Below are 13,831 nucleotides of genomic sequence, written 5' to 3'. Positions count from 1 at the left end.
AAGCTTTGCGGATGTCCATCAGTAGTTTTACTGTAGCAAATTTAGTTTACCTGGCGACGTATAGCGGACAGTTAAACTGACATCTGCAAAGCTTCAAAATCCTACAATTCAGTTATCTCTATTATAATTCAAAACAAGTTCATAATTAAATTTCATTCATTATTTCAGTGTAAAATTTCATTAAGAAAATTCTGCGAAAAAATGTTATCTTCTTTGGCCCCTAAACTAGGTGATAAGATAAGTATGCTAACGGCGTCAAAATGTAAACACTGGGCGTTTTCTGGTTTCTTGGCTGCTTCAGACTGTAATAAAATTTGATAAAAAGAAGATTTCTAGGTGCAACATGTGAGTTCTTTTGCTTATTATTGAGGATGCATGTCAATACATTTCCCTATTCAAATGTCAGCTTCCTAAGTTACAGACAAGGATAGAGAATTTTATGCTTACTGTCATCCAATCAGAACCATTGATACAAAATAATTGCATCAGAATTATATACTTATTTTGAAGAAAAACTTATAGGAATTTTTGACATTGATACAAAATAATTGCATCTGAATTTTATACTTATTTTGAAGAAAAACTTATAGGAATTTTTGACAACTAATCAGTGGAATATAGTACAGTTAATGTTGTATTATAGTATATAGAATCCTACCTTTTTCTCTACAAAAACTTTGCCAAACGTCCGAGATATAGTGAGAAAACATGAACACAACTGGGTTATGACCTTTGGCATAGATAATCCTGACCCCATTACAACTTCTAATAAACGTGGAATACTGAAAATAATAATAAATAATCCTTATTACATAATAATCTTTAATCACATACATTGTAGGATTCATTCATCAAATTTAAACTACCATATCCTATCTTTGCAGTAATTTTCTTGAAACAACCCTAGTATACCTAGTTTGTTATCTATGATGAGTTTATTTACAACCACCGGGTCGATGCCACTGCTGGTAAAGTTTTAATTCTCTGAGGGTATCACCAGCTCAGTAGTCAGCACTTCTGGGCTGACATGAATTATCATTGTTATGGTCATATTTATATATTAACTGTTAACAAAACTATTGAATTTTTTAAATACTAAGACTTTTCTACCTCAGGAATAGATTACCTTATTTTGGTCCTCAATGCTCTTCAAACTGGTACCTTATTTGGCCTTTTTTACTTTTTTGGATACAAGAATCACTGATGAGTCTTTTGTAGATGAAACGCGCGTCTGGCGTAAATACAAAATTTAATCCTGGTATCTATGATGAGTTTAATGGCATAATATTGTTCTTCATTTGTGGTACAAACTGTTTATTTGTTTCCAGCAAAGTCTTTAAAATAAGTGAGGTGTATCTCAAATGAATACTTACAAATTATTTACAACCCAATTAAAGCTATCCCATGGTTCAAACCATTCTTGAGATAAATGATTGTGAAATCGGTGAACCAGGGAGGATAACTCTTCACTGTCACCTATTATCACGTTCAGATCTGTTAAAGGAGAACTGGATTTAGGAAACTGGAACTCTGTAAAGAAAACGATACACATGCATTTGATGCTGAAAACATTAAGAATCAACTAGAAATGTCTACAGAATAAGAACTGAAAATAAGAAACATAAGAATACTGAATAACTCAAATCTATTTTAATTCTTTTTTAAAAATGAAGGCATGTATCACTTTAATTAAAGACATTTTTTTCTTATTTCCATACATGCCTTGTGGATCATATTTATCATGTGTGTTGATTTAGTTTTGTTGATCCTTGAATTTATAAGCATGCTAAGAGGATCTATTTGTATGTGTGTGTGACATAGTAACCATTGCAACAAAGCAACATACCATCTAACTGAGGAATATCACAGTCTATATCTTTATCTAAGTATGGCCCCGACGATATCACAGATATGTAAAGAAATGTCACTAGTTCCTTTAATGAAGACAATAACAACAAGAATCGGCCCTCATTTAATGGAATGGTCTGACTCGTAGATGCTCTTTTGGCCCCTGCTGCACACTGAAATCCAAAATAAATATAGTGTAAATTCTATTTTATTGATTATACAAAATTTCAAAGTTATTTTTGGGTCTAAAAGGATACAAATTTTAAACTTAAATAAAAAAATACCCCTGAATACAAAGTTATCATGGTGGTGTGCTTTTATTGGTGGAGGCAGCCTGAGGACCAAGAGATAACCATGGATAACAGGAAAACTGACAATCCTAATTAATTAAGATTGGCATTGAGCAGGGTTTCAACTCAAGAGATCAAATTGTACATCTCTAATTGCTTCTATTTAAGATAAATAAATAAAAATTGTGAAAAATACTCTTTCACGTATAATAAAATTATAGCTATTCCTGAATACATATTTTTTTGCTTATGATAATTTAAGTATGCACAAAATATGCAAGTAGCAACTATTCAAGGTAATAGGCTAAATGCTTTATTGTTGTGCTAACAGAAATTCTATATTGTATAAAGCGTTTCCTTGATACTATGTATCAAATTATTCTGTATCCACATTAGGACAGCAGAAAAACATGTAGTCTATTCACATCATACATCCACTACAGGGAGATAACTCTGTAAAATCAGCAAAACGTTTTAATCACGTTGAATTGTTAAGGAAACAATTAGCTTCTTTTTTTTTTTCGAGAAAGTGATTGGTTCAAGTTTTTTGAAATTTTTATATTTTTTTCAAACGTTCAAAGTAAATATTTTGTCAAAATTTTATGAAAATTAAACGAGCCTTTGAAATTAATTTTAGTCAAGGTGTTGGGTGTACTACATTAAAAGGACAACAGAATAAATATTGTGTTGCTAAGACTCACCATATCTTCCAGATCTCTTAGTATACTATGTATCAGATTATGTTGTAGTTTATCCAGATCACACGCCCACATAGCAAATGACGGCAGAAACACATGCTGTGTGGCTATCACAACCTTCTCTGAGGTATCTTTTAATGCCATTTTTAATAACTCATAACCCTACGAGTAAAATAAAATCAAAATAGCTACAGCTAGAGCAAAGTCAGAATGAGTTCTATTATATACATGTTTTATATTTAACACAGTATAATGATTACGATTATTTAATAAAGGGTAAAAAGATATTACAACTTCAGAGACATTGGCAGTATAGGTGCTTTTGACCTAAAATTATGTTTATATGCAGTAATTTAAAAATAAAAGTGATATTTATAGAAATTTGTGGCCTGATTGATGTTAACAGGTGATGCCACTTTCAGAACTAAATTGTAACAGTAAGTTTTTATTGGTGGAGGAAGCCAGAGAACCCAGGAAGATCAACTGACCATCTGCAGAAACTGACAACCCTAGGCAATGACAGATGTGTAAAAGATCTGTTATATTATTGACTTTCTTGTGACATATCCTGTAATTACGTATCTTTGGATCTTTGTCTATATCTTCAGTATCCATAAAATAAACTTCTAAGGGGTTGGCAAGTGAATTTTTTATATTTAAGGTATGTTTGGAATGAGATAACATTTTTTTTTAATCTTGTTTTTGAACAGGATTATATCTTTATCAAGATAAAGCACAATGAACAAATGTCACTTTTGACTTCTATCAACATTTATCATGAATATATTGTATCCCTTATTTCCTACCTTGGTATATTCATCAGGATTTTGTATGAATCCTACAATAAGCCCTAGACTTCGTATCACAGCTTCCCTTGTAACCATGGTAACCTACCTGGGTATATTTATCAGGATTTTGTATGAATCCTACAATAAGCCCTAGACTTCGTATCACAGCTTCCCTTGTAACCATGGTAACCTACCTGGGTATATTTATCAGAATTTTGTATGAATCCCACAATAAGCCCTAGACTTCGTATTACAGCTTCCCTTGTAACCATGGTAACCTACCTTGGTATATTTATCAGGATTTTGTATGAATCCTACAATAAGCCCTAGACTTCGTATCACAGCTTCCCTTGTAACCATGGTAACCTACCTGGGTATATTTATCAGGATTTTGTATGAATCCTACAATAAGCCCTAGACTACGTATCACAGCTTCCCTTGTAACCATGGTAACCTACCTGGGTATATTTATCAGGATTTTGTATGAATCCTACAATAAGTCCTAGACTACGTATCACAGCTTCCCGAACATCGTCATCTTTGTCGTCCATCAACATTTGTTGTAACATTGATAACACTAAGGAGCTGAGTAATTCATTCTGAAATCAATTTTTACTGTGAGACTTAATGAACATAATACAGAATTCACAAAACTTTCAATATAACAATAATGAAGAATTTAAAAGGTGAATGGAAATATGCATTTGCTGAAATTATAAATTATCTATACATGCAACCATTCCACTTTTCAGTTTCAATAAAATCTTCCAAAATAGACTGATTTCACAAAACATGTTTAAATCCACCATATTTTTGCGACTGTCCATAATGAGGCTTGAGCCTCTGTAAGTGTTGTACGTTTTTTATTTTTGTTCATTTACATGTTTTGGAGTTTAGTATGATGGATATTTTCACTGAAATAGTACATATATTTATTTAGGGACCAGCTGATGCCTGTCTCTGGGTGCAGGATTTTTATGCTGTGTTGAAGACCCATTGGTCAGGTTGTTGTCTCTTTGACATATTCCCCATTTCCATTCCCAATTTTATGATAAAAGCAGTTATCCCATTATCAGAACATATAAATTCTGATTTATTTCAATCTTTATTAGATAATTCTATGAGCGAGTTTAGACTTGTAGAAAACTGGTGAGTAATAACTTACTGGAATGTATGGTGATAATGCCCCGCATGCTTCGGCTACTAAAATTCTTCTCTCAGGATATTTATGGTTGATCTGTAAAACACATGTAGGCTCATTATGCGCTTTGTTAATCATATGTACAATGTATGCAATGTTTTTAATCTGTATACCAGTTTTCAAAGACTCCTGGTTTTTGGCATTTCAACAAATGATAAGTTTTCAGGCTACAAATCATTTAAGAGAATGGTATATTTTTCCAAAGCTATAAATATCATATATGCTGCTTCTCATTTTTAAAGGGTTATAGAAATAATTATTGTTTATATTGTTTTAATTTAATGTTAATCTTTCAGATCAGTTCATGTCATTTGACTACTTTATTTATTGTGTCTGTTTAGTTAACACATCAATGTAAATATAACGGAATTTGATGAGACTGTCATCAAAGTGAGAGGGTTAACGCTATAGAACCAGGTTTAATCCACCTTTTTCTACATTTGAAAATGCCTTTACCAAGTCAGGAATATGACAGTTCTTGTCCATTCATTTTTTGATGCGTTTTGTTATTTGATTTTGCCATGTGATTATGGACTTTCCGAATTGATTTTCCTCTATGTTCAGTATTTTTGGGATTTTACTTTTTGCTGTCAATGTTTTCCATGTGTTTTACAAAACTCTATTTTTCAATAGTACCTGTTCCCAGCACTGAGGTAATAATTCTTCCTCCAGCCTCTGTTGACCAACATGTTGAGCAAACGCCACAATACCAGTCAGTATCATGTTCCTATCAAAGAAAGCAGAAATAAATTATTAAACTTCTACAGTTAGTTACACACAACATATTACACAAGCATATGTTTACTTTTAATGAAATAAGAAAGACAAAATGCACCAGAAAGTGTTACTACAAATGTGTTAAAGAAACTGCAAGTCTTTAGCCATCATTTCTAGTTGAATGAGTAAAACAATATTGCAATAAATTTATGTATAAATTGTTGCTCTAATATCTTCTCCATTAAATACCTTTGTTCTTCATCTGGCTTTTTGATTAGATTAAATAAAATATTCAGTAGTCGATCTCTATCTTTACTGTTAGGATGTAACATGGCTGTGCATATAATCAGGGGAATTAACTCCTGAAAAAATTAAATCATTTGAAATTTTATTGCAAAATGTATAACCAGCTCAAATTTATATTAAGAAAATATTCACTAAACATAGCTAAGTTATTTCTTGGGATTCTTTCTTCAAATTAAACAAGTAATTGCTGCAAGTAATACATATGATCTGATGTTGACTTCATAAAATCTGTTCTTTTTGGTGTTTTTCTAACTGTCAGGTTTCATATGTTCTTTTTTAATATGTCACTCATCACTTTATTATGTTGTCAATAAGAGATTGTACATGCTAAACTGTAATGTGTCATGGGTCCTGAAGCTGATAGGCAAACCTTTTGACTGTATAATTCATCAAAAGCTTCTTAATTTTAGGGTAAATCAAGGATAAAAACACTATGATATTTAAGAATATGCTGAAAATAATATCTTCTACTGACCTCACGTTTAGCCAACAGAACATTAGGTACAATATGTGGCAGGCATCGACTTAACATCAACACTACAGTATCAGTATCTGATCCAACAATCTGAGACACCTGGAAAGGTTAAAACATAAAATCAGCACTATAGTATTGGTATTTGACCCCAATATCTTAGACATCTGGAAAGGTTAAAACATTATTATGCCTTTTACGGAAAAACAAATAAAGAACATTAAGGACAAAACATGTGCCTTATTTTATAGTATATGAAAATATTTTGACCTAAGTCTTGTTGATGCCAACACTGTAATTCAGAATCTCTATATCTATAGATTAGTTATATCTTAAAAATAAAGTATTGTTGTTACCTCCCATTGCAGGGGAGACAATAAAATCAATACATACCTCATTTATCAACCTATTATCTTTAGAAACATGGAAACACACATCACGTAAAGCTCTCTGGAATGACACTGATGTTCTTCTGTAAATATATTTTCTTAAAACTATTTTCACATACATAACAAAAACATCCAAACATCAAACTGTAATTCAACAAAGGCTTTAAATAAAATAAAAAAATAAACAAATTCTTACTTGGTAAATATATAATTTTCTGGTATATTCAACAAAGGCTTTAAATAAAATAAAAAAATAAACAAATTCTTACTTGGTAAATATATAATTTTCTGGTATATTCAACAAAGGCTTTAAATAAAATAAAAAAATAAACAAATTCTTACTTGGTAAATATATAATTTTCTGGTATATTCAACAAAGGGGGATAATCCAGTGTCTTACGATAAACTTTTTTCTGGACAAAACTATTTTGTTGTTCAACCAACAGTTGTCTCCTCGGTGTGATTTTGCAATTTTAAAATAAGGGGAATTAACTCTTGAAATCAGAAAAAAACATAAAATAACCTCAATCTTTTTTTTAAAAGTATGTTTTTTGTTAATTTAACTGAACTATATAAAGATTGGAAAAGAAAAATTTCCATAGAACAGTTTTAATTGTGACATTCAATAATTTATCATTTTTAGCACTGTTACAATTATTACAACAATTAAATTGAAATCTGTAAATTAATGGATGTCAAAGATTGGTATCTATAATTTTTAGCTGAATCTCTAGTACCTATATCTTGATGGATTTTTCTCACGTTGTTGTCCTTTATCTGGTGGTTTTTCCTTACGAGATTGTGTTCCTTCTGTTGTGTCTATTGTCTGTTCCTCATTTTGGTTCATTTCACTTGTATTCTCATTTGTATTTCTATCTTCATTTTGATTGGTCTCTGATGACTCTGATACAGAGTCACATGTTATTTGATTGACAGACAAAGTTTCTGAACCATCTCCCATTTCTCTAATAGAGAACATTCCATTTTCAACAATGTCAACACTATTTTCTGATAAGTTTAACGACACACGGTCTGAGTTGTCAGATTTCTTGGTAGAATCTATTGGTTTGGATGGTGTGGAATGTATCACTTTATCATTATTATAATTATTACTGCAAAAAAAATATTTAAACTCATTATCTATAGATATTAAAAATCAGAAGTTGCAAATCCTGACACAATCTTAAGACATGATATACATGTAATACCAACAATAAATAGACATTTTCCAAATAAATCTTGTGTTGTATAAATCAAGCAGTCTATTTTTTCTATTCTTTGGTTTGGTTGTTGTCTCTTTGACATATTCCCCATTTCCATTCTCAATTTTTTTTTTATTGTTTAATTGTTTTTTTCTGTCTACTATTGTCTTGCCTATTATAGCTGACTATATTGTATAGGTTTTCTCATTGATGAAAGCTGTATCAGTCCCTTAAATGGCCATATATTTCATCAATTAAACTCTGGTGATTTATTGTCTCAGCAGTCCTACCACATCTCCCCTTCATTAACTTGGAAACTGCTGAGTTTCAATGAAGACTATATGATTACTGACTACGCAGACACACCCACCAGAATACCAACCTTTTATAATCTTCTAACTGTAACATCAGTTGATCTTTCTCTATTTTACAACAATCTAATTCTATTTCTAACTGTGAGATTCTTATTTCCTGCAGGAGATAAATCAAAATATAATAATGTGTTATTATTAAATGATATGAGCAAATAAGCCCTAATACGGATAAATCAGCATGTGCAATACTAAAAACGTTCCACTGTCAATATAAATCAAGATTTAATATTGCTCTTCAAACAGGGTCAATACAGAAAAAAACAGGGCCAATACAGAAAAAAGCGGGAAAAAAGCCGTATTAGCCCTAGGGCTCATACAGGACGTTCACTTCCGGTTTTCAATTTTCTTACGCCATTACTTAACTTTGGAAGTACTGTCGTTATGCATAAAAACATTTGAATAATATTTTTTAAATTAAAGTCATAAAATAAACAGGTTAAATGATGTGCAATGTTTTGTAACGTCTTAAAGTTTTGAAACGGAAAAAACAGGGCCAATACAGAAAAAAGCGGGGAAAAAGCTGTATTGGCCCATGGGCTAATACAGGACGTTCACTTCCGGTTTTTAATTCTCTTATAATCATTTAATAAAAGTGTTAAGAACTGGCTGTTTCTGTATTGGCACTGGTATAGATTCTCGGTCAGCTGTATTGGCCCTCGACCCTACGGGTCTCGATGCCAATACAGCAAACCTTGAATCTATACCAGTGCCAATACAGAAACAGCCAGTTAATAACACTATATTATTTTAATTATTTTATTCTATTTATATTATAATTAAACACATTTTTGAAGAGTTCTTCATTGTTTGTATATCACCATTTAAGCTTAATATGCATATACACATGTAGATGAGTGTACTGGCTAAGTTAACAAAGCAATAAACTGTTTCATGGAAAAGGTTAAATGCTTATTATTTGCTTAATTTCATTTTCATTCAATCAGCAATTTAGAAAAATATAAACTGTATCTGTATGTATAATGTGCATTCAAACCATATGGTTATCTTGGTGAAACAGGAAATAACTTCTAATTAACACACTCTTTTAAAATAACACGTCAAAAATAAATACTTATATAAATCCTTGTTACCAATCATATTAAGCATCCCCAATCAAATCATAATACCCTAAAGATGTAGTCTTGTGTACTGTACTTCAACACACAATAAATCTCATAATTTCCTGAGAAATAAAAACTATTGAAGTTGTTTATGTTTTTTTCTGTATGGCAAAATTCCTTTAATCTTCAAAGCACTATGGTCCATTTCACACACAATGTACAATATCACAAATCTCCAGACAAATTTGTATATTTTTCATTTGTGACAGAAACAGTTATATCTTCAATCGATACCATACTTTCCCCCTAAAAGTACACTACCTTTACCCTCCTATACATCAATTATCAAAAACCTTACCATTTCCTGACACATAAGTTTGTGTTGTTCCTGTATAGCAGCAATCCTCTCATCTTCAAAGTACACCATACATATTTACCTCCCCTTCCCCGTATGTCCTAAACAACAATTATCTCACCATTTCCTGACACATAAGTTTGTGTTGTTCCTGTATAGCAGCAATCCTTTCATCTTCAATGCACACCATACATATTTACCTCCCCTTCCCCCTATGTCCTAAACAACAATTATCTCACCATTTCCTGACACATAAGTTTGTGTTGTTCCTGTATAGCAGCAATCCTTTCATCTTCAAAGCATACCATACAGCCCACACTACAAGTTTCTACCAATGGTGCTGTATGGCTACCAAAATCTTTATATAAGTGGAGTAAGTCTGGTGGTCGAGCAATGTTCAGTCCTACATCATCCCAATCTTCAAAATCCTAGTTCAAACAAAAACACTATCATTATTTACAGAAATTTTTCCAAATCATAACGTAACTTTACAAAGAATTATAATAAAAATAAAATGGTATATTGCATAGATTCCAAGAGTAGCAACCTTTATGTTTTGTGATCAAAACAAAACATTGATATGTAAGTTTTAAAATTTTATATTTTAAAATTAACATACCGGTATTTTGAATTAATGTAAAATATGCATTTTTGGGGTACATTTTTGTACTTAATTTTGTTAATACGCTCCCCTTATAATAAGTAAACGTAATCCATTCTGTACCTGTTCTTCATTTTCCTCTGAGAATGTAACGGATGTCAGTTTATAATTGTTCTGTAACAGGTACTCATTGACCAGAAAGTTTAAAGCCTTTCTTTCCAATGGTTTGATTGGATCGTCCTTGTTTGGTGATATAGTGTCTTCATTTACTTGATCAGCTGGACCTGAGTCCGTTTCTGCAAAGTTACAAACATACATTGTATCATATAATGTCAATATTTATCTTAAAATTACTTTTGAATAATGGTACATGTAGATACAATATGGTTCTTTTTTAATGCATCAGACAATAACATTGGTGTTCACAGTGAATCACTTAACAAAAAGTCTTTTCACATTTTTGGACTATAGCAATCAAGATCTTGACATATAATGTATAAAGTTCTTTATAGACACCTTCTTATTGTTGAAGACTGTATATTGACTTCTGTTGATGCGGTTCATAAGGGATTCTCATGTGGTTTTTTTTTTATATATAGATTAGACCATTGGTTTTCCTCTTTGAATGGTTTTACACTAGTCATTTTTGGTGCCATATATAGCTTGCTGTTTGGTGTGAGCCGTGAACAAGTCTTTGAGTTGAAGACCGTACTTTGACCTATAAGGGTTTACTTTTACAAATTGTGACTTGGATGGAGAGTTGTCTTATTGGCACTCATTAAACATCTTTTTATATCTATTCTAGTTTTCTTTTGGTAACTTTTTAATTGATGGCTATATCTCCTTATCAATAAATGCATTTTTTATTTAAAGTAGAAATACATGAATATTCACCTGCTTCTTTTGTTAAACTAGCTCGTAGTGATTTGATTGTGTCCTGTGCTTTTCTCAACTCAAATTCCAGAACTGTCAATATAAGAATAAGTATTCATTACATGTAATATACATAAATTACAGGTGAAATAATCATTAATAATATCTATGTTAGAATTTCGGCTAGTATATTACAAAATTATTACTATTTTTTTTAGCTTTCTTCATCTTTACAAATTCGTAACGCCTTAAGGTTTTTAACAATGATCTGAGGAGCAGATGCCTTGCATGAATATCTGAATGATCATATCCTCCCTCACAAGTTTGAATTAATTTATTTATTAAATCAGAACAATGCTACAGTATGTAGTATAAACTCAAGTTATTCATCATGAATCTGCTTTTAATTATGTTTTTAACAAACCTGCAACTCTTTCATCTACTTGCCCCCCACCATCATCAGAATATCGAGCAAAATCTAGTGAATCAAAGGTTTGTATGCTGGAAGCTCTCTCTGAAATGAAACAATTAAAAACAAACATGAATTTAACTTAAATTTTTAATTTTTAAAGCCACTTAAATTTAAGATCGCTCTCAAGACCAGACACATTATGTTTTTACAATGTCCTATTGCCAATGATACACCTGTCCAACCCGAGACCAAATGACCTAGAAGTAGGCAGCTACAGGGTGCTGTATGACCATCAGCAAATTATTAAGTAATTATCTTGACTTATGTACAGTCCTGGACATAAGCACTGGACCGACAGGACATGTCCTTGAACAAATATGTCCAGGCCTGATGAATTTTGTAACAACATTCCTGAGAAAAATTTGAAGAGTCATCCATTCGATGCTGTAAATGCAAAACCCCAATTTCTATGACATTAAAATTTCCACAATGCCACTTGAATATACATTTGTATACCAAAATAATCTTGATGATGATAGTACTGAGGTAGTGTAAAGAGGTGGAAATTGTATGATACATGTAGTACAAGAAATCCTATGCATGTTTCCAAGCAACTGCTCTGTTTTAATGAAGCTTTCCCGTATTTTACAAACCATTTTTAAATCCATCAGAAAGATATGCTTGGAAATCTGTCCTGATTAACTTAAGAATCTGCCCTGCTTGAACCATTTACGTCATACAAGGGGGTCTCATTGGGGGTGGGGGTCTGAACCCGGATCCTGCTAATTGTTTAATGAGAATCCGGTAACCCGCTTTTTTTTGCCATAAGGCAGCAACCATTTGATTTTCTGGGGGGGGGGCTATGGTTTTTTTTGGAAAAAAAAGTTTGTTTCCAGTTTTTGGAAGAAAAAAAATTTGTTTTTGATTCTGAGAAAAAAAAATTGTTTGTTTCACCCTCAGCTACCACTATATGTAATGCTAAAATTGAAAGAAAAAAATTGTTTTCAACTTGTCGCGAAAAAAATAGATTGTTTTTCGCCACAGGCGAAAAAAAAAGTTTGTACAGAAAAAAAAAACCATAGCCCCCCCCCAGAAAATCAAATGGTTGCTGCCTAATAGCGCATGTAATTTCCAGTGTCCCGCCAGACTTCATTTCCTGTTTTCATGCTTAACAATTTGACTTTCACATGTCAAGCTTAAAAAAATGGCCAAATCTGTGTCACACTTAGACCTCAATGAGACCCATATACAATTCAATTCAATTCAATTCAATTCAATATTTTATTGGAAAGAGCACAATAGAGGCGTGATCCAAATACAGACAATCATAATATTTTAAAACAACATATAAATGAACAACAATCACTTATCCATTGTGGTCTCAAGCATTTTATATTATGTTGTCCAAATTTTACAGGAACCTTTGTGATGTTCAGTTATAACGGACAAAGAGCAATAAGATGTATATGGCAGAACTAAACGTGATTATGATGCATATGCACTCTTAAGCAGAAACTTTGACTTTGTAGGAAATTAATTCCTTAAATAATATTCACAAAAAAAAAAATTCACTGCTGATTAGATATTTTTATATATCTTACGCAATGTAGGAGATGTAAGGTCCTCTTTAGTTCTTTCAAAGTTTCCTGGATTTGAAAAATAATCCCTCAGACGTGGGACTTCCCTTCCCAGCTCGGTCAACTCCGTATGCAGTTCTAGGGCCGTTAACAGTAAATTTTCTTTAAGAAGTCTAGCTGCTAGAGAATCTAAGGTCATTTCCGTCGATTCATCAGATTTTGGAGACTGTGCGATGGTATTTTCTTCTAAAATACTATCGTCATCGAGGAACGGATTTGTGTTTTGACGATCCGCCATTTTCCGATCACGTGGGTATTAAGGATATCCAGTATTTTTTTTTAAATTACATCCTTAAAATTAAATAAAAAGGATTTTATTATTAGCTCAATTGTCAATAAACTGTATTCATATTGACGTATATTGATATTTTTTTCCACACACTGAGATTAGGTAAATGCGAAATTAAATATACAAAATATGTCTGGCATCTCCGTAAACGCTCCTTTAAAGCAGTTCTGTTCTTCTTCTTTATAATTCAGCACTCCATCAACATACTGATGATAACGTGCCGGGCACTGATTTTACTATGCCGCGCGTGCGTGGGATATAAATTTTATTTACAGTGAATAATACAAAAATAAAAATATAAATTTCAACATAACTTCT

The 13,831-nt window shown here is 31.8% G+C and overlaps 1 protein-coding gene across 1 annotated transcript in view; it reads right to left on the bottom strand.

The window, feature by feature from the left end:
• Positions 1-13,495, bottom strand: part of LOC143078496 (RAB11-binding protein RELCH homolog) — a 65,029-nt gene extending 51,534 nt beyond the window's left edge. Inside the window, exons 1-17 of the mRNA XM_076253357.1 lie at positions 13,189-13,495; positions 11,600-11,689; positions 11,197-11,268; positions 10,426-10,598; positions 9,941-10,129; positions 8,294-8,382; positions 7,447-7,821; positions 6,714-6,807; positions 6,324-6,422; positions 5,792-5,904; positions 5,462-5,552; positions 4,790-4,861; positions 4,083-4,223; positions 2,840-2,998; positions 1,847-2,021; positions 1,374-1,530; positions 659-782 (exon numbers count right to left, since the gene is read on the bottom strand). Coding sequence (XP_076109472.1) covers positions 659-782; positions 1,374-1,530; positions 1,847-2,021; positions 2,840-2,998; positions 4,083-4,223; positions 4,790-4,861; positions 5,462-5,552; positions 5,792-5,904; positions 6,324-6,422; positions 6,714-6,807; positions 7,447-7,821; positions 8,294-8,382; positions 9,941-10,129; positions 10,426-10,598; positions 11,197-11,268; positions 11,600-11,689; positions 13,189-13,462 — 2,487 coding nt within the window. The 5' untranslated portion in view covers positions 13,463-13,495. The remainder of the gene's footprint in view (positions 1-658; positions 783-1,373; positions 1,531-1,846; positions 2,022-2,839; positions 2,999-4,082; positions 4,224-4,789; positions 4,862-5,461; positions 5,553-5,791; positions 5,905-6,323; positions 6,423-6,713; positions 6,808-7,446; positions 7,822-8,293; positions 8,383-9,940; positions 10,130-10,425; positions 10,599-11,196; positions 11,269-11,599; positions 11,690-13,188) is intronic.
• Between the last annotated feature and the right edge of the window lie 336 nt (positions 13,496-13,831).

Source organism: Mytilus galloprovincialis, chromosome 6 (genome assembly GCF_965363235.1).
Source record: "Mytilus galloprovincialis chromosome 6, xbMytGall1.hap1.1, whole genome shotgun sequence".
Taxonomy (NCBI): domain Eukaryota; kingdom Metazoa; phylum Mollusca; class Bivalvia; order Mytilida; family Mytilidae; genus Mytilus; species Mytilus galloprovincialis.
This window is presented reverse-complemented; position numbering and strand designations above follow the sequence as displayed.